Source organism: Aureococcus anophagefferens (assembly GCF_000186865.1).
Source record: "Aureococcus anophagefferens unplaced genomic scaffold AURANscaffold_6, whole genome shotgun sequence".
Taxonomy (NCBI): Eukaryota; class Pelagophyceae; order Pelagomonadales; family Pelagomonadaceae; genus Aureococcus; species Aureococcus anophagefferens.
The window spans coordinates 1,322,441-1,333,674 of record NW_008705566.1 but is presented as its reverse complement, the minus strand read 5'-3'; the positions used below and the strand labels follow the sequence as shown (position 1 = coordinate 1,333,674).

The 11,234-nt window shown below is 71.1% G+C and overlaps 2 protein-coding genes across 2 annotated transcripts; both read right to left on the bottom strand.

The window, feature by feature from the left end:
* Nucleotides 1–484: 484 nt before the first annotated feature.
* Nucleotides 485–9,225, bottom strand: AURANDRAFT_71326 (hypothetical protein; the record flags this gene model as incomplete). The annotated part of the gene is made up of 9 exons (XM_009037305.1): nt 485–634; nt 801–1,010; nt 1,487–1,531; nt 2,402–2,461; nt 2,747–2,986; nt 3,368–3,476; nt 3,531–4,448; nt 4,504–4,865; nt 6,169–9,225. The coding sequence occupies 9 exons, from the start codon at nt 9,223–9,225 to the stop codon at nt 512–514; spliced, it is 5,124 nt and encodes a 1,707-aa protein (XP_009035553.1).
* A 957-nt stretch (nt 9,226–10,182) lies between these two features.
* On the bottom strand, nt 10,183–10,698 carry AURANDRAFT_14303 (hypothetical protein; the record flags this gene model as incomplete). The annotated part of the gene is made up of 1 exon (XM_009037304.1): nt 10,183–10,698. A coding segment is annotated over one exon (516 nt), but the record flags the coding sequence as incomplete, so codon positions are not given.
* Between the last annotated feature and the right edge of the window lie 536 nt (nt 10,699–11,234).

The window sequence follows — 11,234 nt, the reverse complement described above, 5'->3', positions numbered from 1 at the left end:
GAAGACGCCGTCGGCCTCGCATTTCGCAAGCTTGACCTGCGCGCGCGAGGGAACCGTCGGTCGCGCCGGCGATGTTTCCGTCGGACGCGGGTGTAGGGTACGCAGATCGTCGACTTGGGCGAGAAGGCGAAGGCCGTCGGCGGCGGGTTGAGCCAGGCTTCGAGGTTCGACTCGGGGTAGCCGCAGGCGGTGCCGAGCGTCGACGCCGCCGTGTCCGTGCTGCACATCATGCCGCCTGGTGCCGCCTGGTTCCCGTCCATGACCATGGCGTCGTCGAAGAGCATGGACCCGAGCTGGCCCTGCCCCCCGAGCTGCTCGAACAGCATGGAGCTCATGGGTTCAGAAAAGGGCAGCCTATAGCTATCGCACCCGGTCGTGTTTTACTGCGGCATCGTGCCGTCGTGTTGCCCTTTTTTAAGCGACCGCAGTTCTTCGTCCGCGAGCGGCGCGACGACCTCCCCCCGGAGAGAAGCATCCCAGACATCCACACGAGATCGAATTACCGGACTCCCTACTTCTTCTTCTTGCCGCCGACGTTGAGGCCCGCGGAGAGGAGGTCCGCGAGGTTGTCCTCCTTCTTCGCGGCCTTCTTCTTCTTCACGGGCGCGGCGCCGGTCGCGGCGGCGGCTTTGCCCTACGAACGAGAACCAGTTTCGAGGCGGGACGGTCGAGGCGCGCGGCGGCTCGAGGCGAGCTCGGGCGCGCTCGTCGCGCGCGCGCGGCGCGCCGAGCCCGGCCGCCGCCGGTCGAACGCGCGCGCGCGCGGCGCGCGGACCTAACGCGGGACGCCGGCGCGCCACGTCCGGGTTCGCCGGGTCGAAGCCCTTGAGGGCCGGGAAGCACTTCTCGGGCGTCGCGACCTCCTTGTCGTGCTTGCTCTTGACGTGCAGGAAGAGCCCGGACGGCTTCGTCGAGATCATGAAGGTCTGCAGGCAGATGGCGCATTTATAGCCAGCCTTGTCCTTCTCGGACTTGGCCTTGGACGCGGCGCGCTCCTCGTCCGTCGGGCCCTGCGGCGCGCGCGCGGCGTCGGCGGCGCGCGCGGCGCGGGCGAACTCGCACCTTATCCTTGAGGTTCTTTAGCCGCGCCGCGGCGGACTTCTGCGCGTTGCCTCCGCCCATGGTGTCGACGTTTTAGAGGGTAAGTGCGCGCCTCAGGTGACGGTGCGGCGGCAGTGATCGCCTTATTGACGTCGGCTCTGCGGTGAACAATGGCCTCAACAATCAGTCTTGCCCTGAAGTTTATTTAACTGAAGCTGCCCCGCCGTTCCCGCGTGCTCGATCGGAAGCAATGGCAGCCCTGGAAACGTCCATGACCGGCGCGGCGGCGGCGCCCGCGACGGTGAAGACGCTGGCCCCGAGGAAGCGGGTGAGCCGCTGTCCACGCACGCGCGTCGCATCCCCATCGGTCGTAGGCGTCCCTGAAAGAGAAGGTGGTGGAGGCCAACGACAAGTGGGAGTCCATGCCGTCGAAGCCCAAGCTCACCATCGTCTTCGGCCTCGCGTTGCTCCTCGTCGTGAGCTTCATCACCTACGTCACGGTCTACGCCGCCGACGGCCGCGGCAACGTCGGCAAGGACTCGAACCCGGACACGGTGATCCTGCACGAGGACACGGCGCACGAGGCGGCCTCCACCGGCGTCGAGCCATGCTTTTTCGCGCCGGGACACACAACCCCCGTTTCGTAGGCCTACAAGCAGGCCAAGGAGCTCCGGAAGACCGTCCGCGACGCGTCGTGCTGGCTCTACGCCTTCGAGAAGCGCTTCGGCACGGGCGCCGCGGGCCACGCGGCGGCGCTCGCGGCCGTCGCGGCCTTGCCGGGCTACGACGCCGTCGCGGCCGCCGGCGGCGCGCCGCCGCTGTCCTTCCTGTCCTTCGACGAGGCGACGAACGAGACGATCCTCCAGACGCGCCACACGCGCTGCCAGTTCAACGGCACGGCGAGCGACGGCGCCAACTACACGCTCAACGTCATGCGCAAGCAGGAGGGCGCGGAGGAGGTGCTCCACCTCGCGCGCTACGACGACGACGACGTCGCGATCACGACGCTCCACGCGCACTACTTCGACGGCGCGGGCCGCGGCGTCGCGCGGGATAAGCCCGTCTGCCGGGGCTTCAACGCGACGCACGACCGGGCGTCCTACGTCGCGCGCGCGACGAAACTGGCGTCGGAGCTCGAGGCGCTCGACGGCGTCCGGGGCTACCACTACGGCGACGGCGCCGCGATCGGCACGAAGACCGGCGCGAAGGCGTTGGACGTCTTCGTGGAGGTGGAGACCCTGCGGGCGCTCGAGTGGTCCGACTTCTGCCGGTCCGGCGTCGCGCGCCACGACCGCCTGTCCTACGTCCTGGACCGCTACGTCGCGCGCGACGCGTCGACCGCGCGCGCCGCGGATCGGACCGTCGCGGACCCGGGCGGCGCGGCGCACGCCGTCGCGTCCGCGTCCGGCTGCGACGCGGCCTGCGCGACGTGGGTCGCGGGCGCGGCCAACTACGAGAAGGTCGCCGCGGCGTTCCTCGGCCCGACGACGGCGGCGATGATCGCGTCGGGCGTCGCCGACGACGACGTCATCACGGCCGACGTGCCCGACAGCGGCGCCTACGGCGGCTGCGTCGACGCGGCGGGGCGGCCGGCCTACCTCGTCGGCGACGTGACGACGGCGCCCCTGGTCTACTCGACGGACCCGCCCGTGTCCGCGACGCTGACGCTCCGCGCGGAGACGGGCTACGACCACGACGCGAAGACGCCCTGCGCGTCCGGGTCCGCGTCGGCGTCGGCGAGCGTCTGCTGGCCCGACTTCTTCCACGTGCCCGACGGCGCGCCGGGCCTCGCGTGCACGGCCTTCGAGGTCGTGCCGCTGAGCTCGTGGGTCGCGGTCGACGCCGCGGGCGCGGTCTTCTCGGACCTCATCGAGGTCGGCGCGTGCCAGGACGGCGGCCTCGCGGGCGTCTGGACGGGCTTCGTCGCCCACGAGGCCGTCGCGACCTACGACCTCGGCTGCGGAAACGGCGCGCCGTCGACGGCGGCGGACCGCTTCGCGTTCGCGGAGATCTACGTCGACCTCCACGGGTCGGGCTTCGAGGCCAAGCAGGCGAATGACTTTGGCTGTTCCGCCAACGACCGGGGCGTGCCCCTGGTTTTTTCGTACAACTTCATGGTCGCGGAGAACAACGACTTCCCGCCCGCGACGGCCGCGCGGCTCGCCGTCACGGGCAACGCCTTCTACGTCGACGGCTTCGAGCTCTCCGCGGTCACGGCCCAGGCCTGCAACTACACGGGGCTCGCGACGCCGTCCGCGGCCGACTGCGCCTGGGCCTAGGCGCCCCCCCTTGTTTAACGCCAGTCCCACGCGTCGAACGCGCGGACCGCCGCGGCGTCGCCCGAGTCGACGGCGTCGAGCGCCTTCAGGACGAGGTAGGACCACAGTTCCGCGAGGGCCGGGAAGAAGCAGAAGTGCGTGCAGTCCTGCTTCGACCTGCGGGTCGGGGTCGTCGCGTTTCCTCCGGAAAAGGGACGCGGGCGAAGCCACATGCCGATGTGCGCGTCCCAGAGCGCGTCCGTCGCCGCGCCAAAGGGCAGGAAGCGGATGTTCGTGTAGTTGCCCCGCTCCCACTCGACGCGCGCGATCTTGTTCACGCGGCTGCCCCCGAAGGTCTGGCAGCCGGCGTACTCGGCGCGCATGTGGCTCGGCGCGCAGCGGTAGGAGAACTTGCGGTTGCCCGGCCGCGCGAGGGAGGGCACCGCGCGGTCGAGGCCGCGGTCGCAGCCCTCGTAGTCCGCGAGGCGCTCGAAGGCGAGGCGCGGCGACGTGTAGCCGCCGTTGACCGAGTAGAAGTGCTGGATCGACGAGTCGAGGAAGATGGGCACGAGCCGCGCGCCCCTGGCGTAGACGGCGCCGCCGAGGCGGTCGACGACGGGGAAGAGGCCGCGGAGCGTCCGCGCGTAGAGCTCGGGCTGCGACTCCTCGTGGAGGCCGACGTTGAAGATGTAGACGACGTCGCGGTAGCTCTCGTCGAGGAACTCGACCATCTTCCGCTCGTAGGCGCCGAGGTCGCGGTCCGCCTCGGCCGCGTAGGCGACCTGGCCGAAGAGCGCGTCCGCGTCCGTCCGCCGGAAGTTCAGGAAGCCGCCGCCGGGGGCGAGGCGCTTGAGGTCCTCGTTCCGGTCGAGGAGCAGCGTCTTCATCTCGTTGCTCACGGAGTCGCCGAGGTAGAGCAGCGCGCGGTCGCCGAGCCGCGCGCCGAGCTCGCTCTGCACGCTCCGGTTCGCCGGCAGCCGCTTCGGCCGCGTCCGCAGGCCCAGGCGCCGCCGGAAGGGGAAGTAGAGCCCCGCCTCGTCCATGCTGCAGGCGTAGCCCCGGATGACCGACGGGTGCGCGCCGCAGCGCCGCTGCTCCGACTCGTTCCGCGCGAGCATGTGGCAGCGGTCGTCCTCGTTGGGCCAGTACCTGACGTCGGTCGCGTGGATTGTGACATCGCGCCGTCGGACGCCGGCGGCGCGACAGGTCCCACTCCTCGCGCGTCTCCAGCGGCACCCACTCGAACGCGCAGCCGCGGTCGCGCTCGTCGACCGCGCACGGCGGCGGCGCGCCCGGGGAGAGGACGGGCGGCGGCACCACGGGCGCCGGCGTGGGCCGGGGCCGCGGCGGCGGCGTCGGCCGCGGCGGCAGCGTCTCGTTGCGGCACTGGGGGCAGACGCGCTGCGCCGGGATGCCGTCGTCCGACTCCTTGGCGCACCGGCGCTCCGGGTCCTTGGACACCCAGTTGTTGCAGTTCTTCCAGCCCGAGCGGCTCCAAGTGACGGTGCGCACGCGCGCGAGCCTCGTCGCGACGATGAGCGCGACGATGCGATGCATCATGTGAAGCTCTCCATCGTCATCGATGTTCAATCACGCGATGTTTACCTGCGATAATAAGTGATAATAATGAGAGCATGGTGACGCCGTAGGGTTGCGAACTCGTGATGGCTGCAACTGCGCGCGTCGACAGCATGGCCTGCGAACTTGTGATGGAGACGATGGCTGCGACTGCGCGCGTCGACGATGCGACGACGATGCTTCATGAGGCGGGCAGCCCCGCTGCGACGGTAAGCCCGGGCAGCCCCGCGCCGTGCCGCCACTGGGTGCGCAAGGGCCACTGCCTCATGGGGCCGGCCTGCGCCTTCGCCCACGACCCCGCGGCGCGCCTGGCGGCCCCGCCGCCCGCGCGGCGCCGGGGTCGGCGCGAGAAGCTGCGCGCGTCGAACGCGTCCAAGGCGTCGTCGCTGCGGCGCTTCGTCGTCGAGACGCTCGGCGTCGACGCGCTGCGGTCGGGCTCGGGCGTCGTCGACGTCGCGGGCGGGAAGGGGGAGCTGAGCCTCCAGTTCGCGCGCCTCAACGGCGTCCCGGCGACATGCGTGGACCCGCGGGCGCCGCGCGTCGACCAGTACGCGCGTAAGCTGCGCGAGGGCCGCTACACGACGGCGCGGTCTGCGGCCTGGGCGAGCGCCGCGGTCGTCGACGCGGTCCGCGCGGGCGACGACGCCGCGCTGGCGGCGGAGTACGCGGAGCTCAGCCACATCGCGGCGCGCTGGGAGCCCCTCGACGACGGCGACCTCGGCGACGGCGACGACTTTGGCCTGCCGCCGTGGTGCCGGAGGACGCCCGAGGCCGCGTCCGAGCTCGCGGCGCAGCGCGCTCGGTCGCTGGGCACCGCGTGGACGGCCCGGGGCCTCGTCGCGCGGGACGCCGCGGCCGCCGACGTCGACGCCGCCGGCGTCGCGGAGCTGCGCACGGTCGAGGCGTGCCGCGACGCGCTCGCCAACGCGTCGTGCATCGTCGGCATGCACCCGGACGCCGCTGCCGAGCCCATCGTCGACTTCGCGCTGCGGCGGCGCGTCCCGTGCTTCGTCGTGCCGTGCTGCGCGCGCCGCCGGCGTCCCGCGGCCGGCAAAGATCGCCTGAGACCCTTCGGTAGGTCTACGCGGACCTCTTCCCGCGGCGGCGGCACGTGTCCACGCACGAGGACCTCGTCGCGCACCTCGCCGCGAAGGACCCGGCGACGCGGACGGTGACGCTCGACGGCTTCGACGGGAAGAACGCGCTCGTCTACTGGGTGCCGCCATCTATAGACACTTAGTATTAGAGTACCGGTCTACTAGCCGCGCTTCCGCTTGCACTTGAGCTTGACCTTGAGTTCGCCCTTGTTCGGCCCGATGGCCTTGTAGAGCGGCGGCTTCTCCTCGGGCCCGCCGATGAGCTTCATGAACGCGCGGTCGGAGATCTGCGTGTAGTCCTGCTTCTTCTTCGCGCGGCGGCCGCCGGCCTCCTCCTCCTCGGCGGCCTTGGCGGCCCTGGCGTCGCGGGCCTCGTCCAGCGCGGCGCCCTCCGCGGCGCTGTTCGCGCCCGCGCGGACCCACGGGGGCACCTCGTCGTCGCGCATCGCGGGCAGCGCCGCGCCGGCCGCGGCGCGGCGCGCGTCGACGGCGGCGTAGAGCTCGTACTCGCCGTCGTCGATGGCCATGGTCTCGGCGAGGCTGTCGTGCTCCTTGGCACCGTCGTCGTCGCCGTCGCCGTCGCCGCCGCGGTCGCCGGACGGGTCGTACTCGCGGAGGAGCTCCTCGACCATGGCCTTGCGCTCGTCGGCCTTGGAGTCGCGACTGAACTTGCCCGCCTCGACGATCAGGTTGTTCATGTTGAGCTTGTCCGTCGCGCGCTGGAGGATGCGCTCCTCGACGGGCGACGTGGAGATCAACCGGAAGACGCGGACGTCGTTCTTCTGGCCGATGCGGTGCGCGCGGTCCTGCGCCTGCGCGTCCATCATGGGGTTCCAGTCGCTGTCGAAGATGACGACCGTGTCCGCCGACGCCAGGTTCAGGCCCAGCCCCCCCGCGCGCGTCGACAGCAGGAAGACGAAGGCCGGGCTCGACGGGTCGTTGAACCGCGCCATGCGGCGCTCGCGCTCGTCCGCGGCCGTCGACCCGTCGAGCCGCAGGTAGTCGTAGTCCCGCAGGGCGAAGAAGTCCTCGAGCAGGTCCATCAGCGCCGTCATCTGGCTGAAGAGCAGCACGCGGTGGCCCGCGGCCTTGAGCTTGGGCAGCATGGAGTCCAAAAGCAGGAACTTGCCCGACGACCGCACGAGCGACTCGTCGACGCGCCACGCGTCCGTGCGGAAGAGGAAGGGGTGGTTGCAGCACTTGCGCAGCTGCATGAGCACGTTGTTCAGGCCCCGGGCCACGGGCGGCGGCGACCCGCGGCCGCCCGGCGACGCCGCGTCGTCGCGCTTCTTCTTCGGCCGGCCGCGGCCGGGTTTGTCGGCCGCGGCGGGCGACGCCGCGTCGTCCGCGGCCTGGACCGCGGACCCGTTGGCCTCGACGGCGGCGGCGCCCGACGACCGGATCTGCTCGTAGACGACCTTCTGCCAGGCCGTGAGGTCGCAGCGCAGCACCTTCTCGACCTTTTCGGGTAGTTGGCCGAGCACGGCGGACTTGACGCGCCGCAGCACGAAGGGCCGGAGCACCTCGTGGAGGCGGTGGATGACGAGCATGCGCTCCTCGTGGGCCAGGGCGCAGGACTCCTCCTTGTCGACGTTCGCCTGGGGCGCGCCGGAGAACTGGGAGAAGGGCTTGTTGAACCAGCCCTCGAACGTGTCGACGGACGAGAAGATCGACGGCAGGAGGAAATTCAACAGCGCCCAGAGCTCGGGCAGCGAGTTCTGCAACGGCGTGCCCGTCAGCAGCAGGCGCCGCTTCGCGCTGTAGAGGTTGCCGAGCGTCTGCGCGAACTTGGAGTTCGCGTTCTTCATGCGGTGGCCCTCGTCGACGACGATGTACTCCCACTCGACGCGCCGGAGCACGGCGCGGTCGCGCATGACGTACTCGTAGGTCGTCAGCAGCACGTTGAGCTGGCGCGAGCCCTGGCGGCCCTCGCCCGGGGCGGGCCGGCGCCGCCGGCCGCCCTTGGTCGTCGCCTCGCCGAGCGCCGCGAGCTCGCGCTGCGCCTCCTTGCGCGCCGCCGGCGGGCCCTTGTACGTGAGCACGGTCATGCCCGGCGCCCACTTGGCGAACTCGTGGCTCCAGTTCGACAGGGTCGACAGGGGCGCCACGACGAGGAACGGGCCCGGGTTGCCCTTCTCCAGCAGGTGCGCCAAGAGCGCGATGGACTGGATCGTCTTGCCGAGGCCCATCTCGTCCGCGAGGATGCCGTTGAGCCGGTTGTTGTAGAGGCTCACCATCCACGTGAGCCCCGCGAGCTGGTACTCCTTGAGCTGCCCCCCCACGAGCATCTTCGGCTGGCGCACCTCCTCGGACGTCGCGTGCGTCGTCTTGTAGTACTCCGCCGTCGCGTTCCGCCGCTGCTCGTCCGCGTCGAGCGCGTACGACTCGTCCCGGGGCTTCTCCGCGGGCCGCGTCGCCGCGCGGACCGCCTCGCCGGACTCCTTGGCCTCCTTCGCCGCCTTGCGCGCCTCCGCGTCGACCTCCGCGTCCCGCAGCAGGCCCACCTGGTCCGTGATGTTCCGGATGTACGAGTCCGTCTGCTCGAGCAGGTACTTGAGCCGCTTGTTCTTCGTCTCCTCGACGAGCTGCGTGTAGGCGGCCATGTCGTTGGCGCGGAGCGCCTGGAGCCGCCGCCGCGCGGTCCGCGACTCCTCGACCTCGATGCGGTGCGTGTCGAGCTCGAGCTTCGCCTTGCAGCCGCGCGCGCGCCGCGCGGCCTCGGCGCGCCGCGCGCGGCCCGCCTTCATGACGTCGTCGCGCCGCGCGACGAGCTCGCGGCCGAAGCGGCCCTGCTTGCGCCGCCGCCACTCCTCGTGGTCCACGCGCCGCTTGCGCTCCTCGCGCTCGAGTGCGCGCGACTCGCGGCACTTGCCGATGGCCTTGAACGGCGCGAGGTACGACGCGTGGTCCAGGACCTCGTCGTCGGGGCAGAACGCGTACCAGCTCGGCCCGTGGCTCGGCGGCTTCGGCGCCGCGGGGGGCGACCCGACCAAGGGTTGGGACAGCGCCTCGTGTTGTCTTCGAAGCTCCGCGAGCTGCGCTTTCTCGAGGACCGCGACGTCGCCGGCGGACACCGCGGGCGCGGGCGCCGCCGGCGCGTCGGCGGCGCCGTTCGTCGCCTCGTGCTCCTCGATCTCATTCGCCCGGGGGAGGCGCTCGATGCGCAAGGGGTTCTCCGTGCCCGTGAAGGGCTGGTCCGCGCGCGTGAGGAGGTAGAGCGGCTTGCTCGTGTAGCGGAGCTGCTCCGCCATGGGAGGGGGCGCGGGGTTGCGTTCAGTGGTTGGTTGGGGTTGCAATGGGTTGTTTTTAAGCGTCTATATTCAAAGTTTCGGACTTTAAAGGATCATGCGCTTCATCGAATTCACGCAGCCATGCGTCGCGCGCGGGCGACTAGGAGTACGTTTCGCCTAGCGTATGTTCAAGCTCGCATCCACTGGCGCTTTCCGTACGACGTCTCCCTCAGCGCGCCGGTTTCGAAGGCCGCCTGCCGACACCCACCCGGCTGTCTCGTTAGTTCGGGTTCGCGATGCCGCCGTCGCGGTACGCGTCCGGGTTGACGATGGCGCCCGGCGCGTGGTCGAGGCCCTCGCGCGCGCGGAGTTGCTCGAGGCCGTGGCCGACGGCGGCCTCGACGCCGGCGTCGTCGTCGCCGTCGACGAGGCGGTCCGGCGGGTCCGGGCGCTCGAGCTTGAGCTTGGCGTAGCGCTCCTGGGAGAAGCCGTTGCCGCTGTAGATCCAGGTCTCGAACGCGCGGAACGTCTCGCGGACGGGCGCGTCGTCCGCCTGGGCAGCAAAAGGGTGATTCAAGTTCGCTTCAACATGAGTGTTCCGCGCGCGCGCGTTCCGGAAAAAGCATCCACGCTTCGAGACCGTTCCGAGAGATGATCGCTCGTCCAAAAATCAGCCGAAACGAGTGGAAAATGGCCGAGATAGGAGCCTTTGAAGTTGGGAATGTCGCTCTCTTTTGCTGCCCTGTCGTCCGCCGCCGGGTCGCGGCCGCCGGCGACGAGCGCGAGCTGCGTCTCCCAGATGAAGAGCCCGCCCTCGAGATGGGACACGCACGGTGCGTCGGACCGCTGGCGGATGGGCTGGACCGCGTTGCGGCCGCGGTAGAGCGTGTCGCGGATCAGCGGGATCGCCTCGTCGACGCCGCGCTTCAGCGGCGACCCCGCCCGCGTGAACGCGGCCACGTCCACGGCCGTGTGGCAGAAGCTCCGGCTGCAGTTCTCGCCGTGCTGGTTGTGGATGCAGATGCCCTCGCGGTCCGCGTGGAACGCGACCGGCACGCCGACGCGGTTCAGCTCGGCGAGGATCGCCTGGTCCTCGCCCCAGTTCGTGTCGACGAAGGTGAACGCGGGGAACAGGGACTTCTCGTAGACGAAGCTGAAGCCGTAGGTCAACAAAAACTGGCTCGACAGCTTCGCGAGGTTCGGGTGCAGGCGGAGCCTCGCGCCGAGCTCGGTCCGCGCGTCGAAGCCGTCGATATCAAAATGGCCCCAGGCGCCCGAGCCCATGTCGTGGACGAACCAGGCGCTGAGCTTGACGAACTTGGCGTCCTGCGCCGCCATGGCGCCGAGCATGGTCGCGAGGTAGGTCGGCGCGTAGACGTCGTCGTCGTCGAAGTGCGCGACGACGTCGCCGGTCGCCAACCGGAGCGCGACGTTGCGCTTGCCGCCGATGGTCGCGTGGTGGACGGCGTGGGTGTAGATCACGCGGTTGTCCTCTTTGCCCGGCGAGCCGGGCGTCGTGAAGAAGGGCGACGGCGCCGGGCCCGTGTCGACGACGACGAGCTCGCGGTTGTCGTGCGTCTGCGCGGCGAAGCTCGCGTAGAGCGCGGCGCCGTGGAAGGCGTGGCGCTCCGTCGTCGTCGGCGCGATGCAGCTCACGCGGCAGTCCGTCGTCGCGGCGACGGTCCGCGTCCGCGCCTTTCGCGCGTTCGCCTCCGCGGCCGTCGCGCCGCGGCGCGCGGCCGCGCCGGCCTCGAGCTCGTCCGCGCGCCGCGCGACCGCGGCCCACCTGGGCCGGCCGGGTCCGAGGTCGCCGTGGTCGCGCTTCGCCGAGGCCAGGTCGCCGAGCGCCAGCGAGCCCAGCGCGCGGCGGTAGCGCGCCTTGTCCGCGAGGCGCCGCGCCTCGCCCGTCGTGGCGTCGCCCGCGAGAGCGAGCGCGGCCGTGCAGTCGTTGACGGCCGCGGCGAAGTCGCCGAGCTCCAGCGACGCGGCCGCGCGGTTCGAGAGCACGGCCGCGCGCGCCGCGTCGTCGG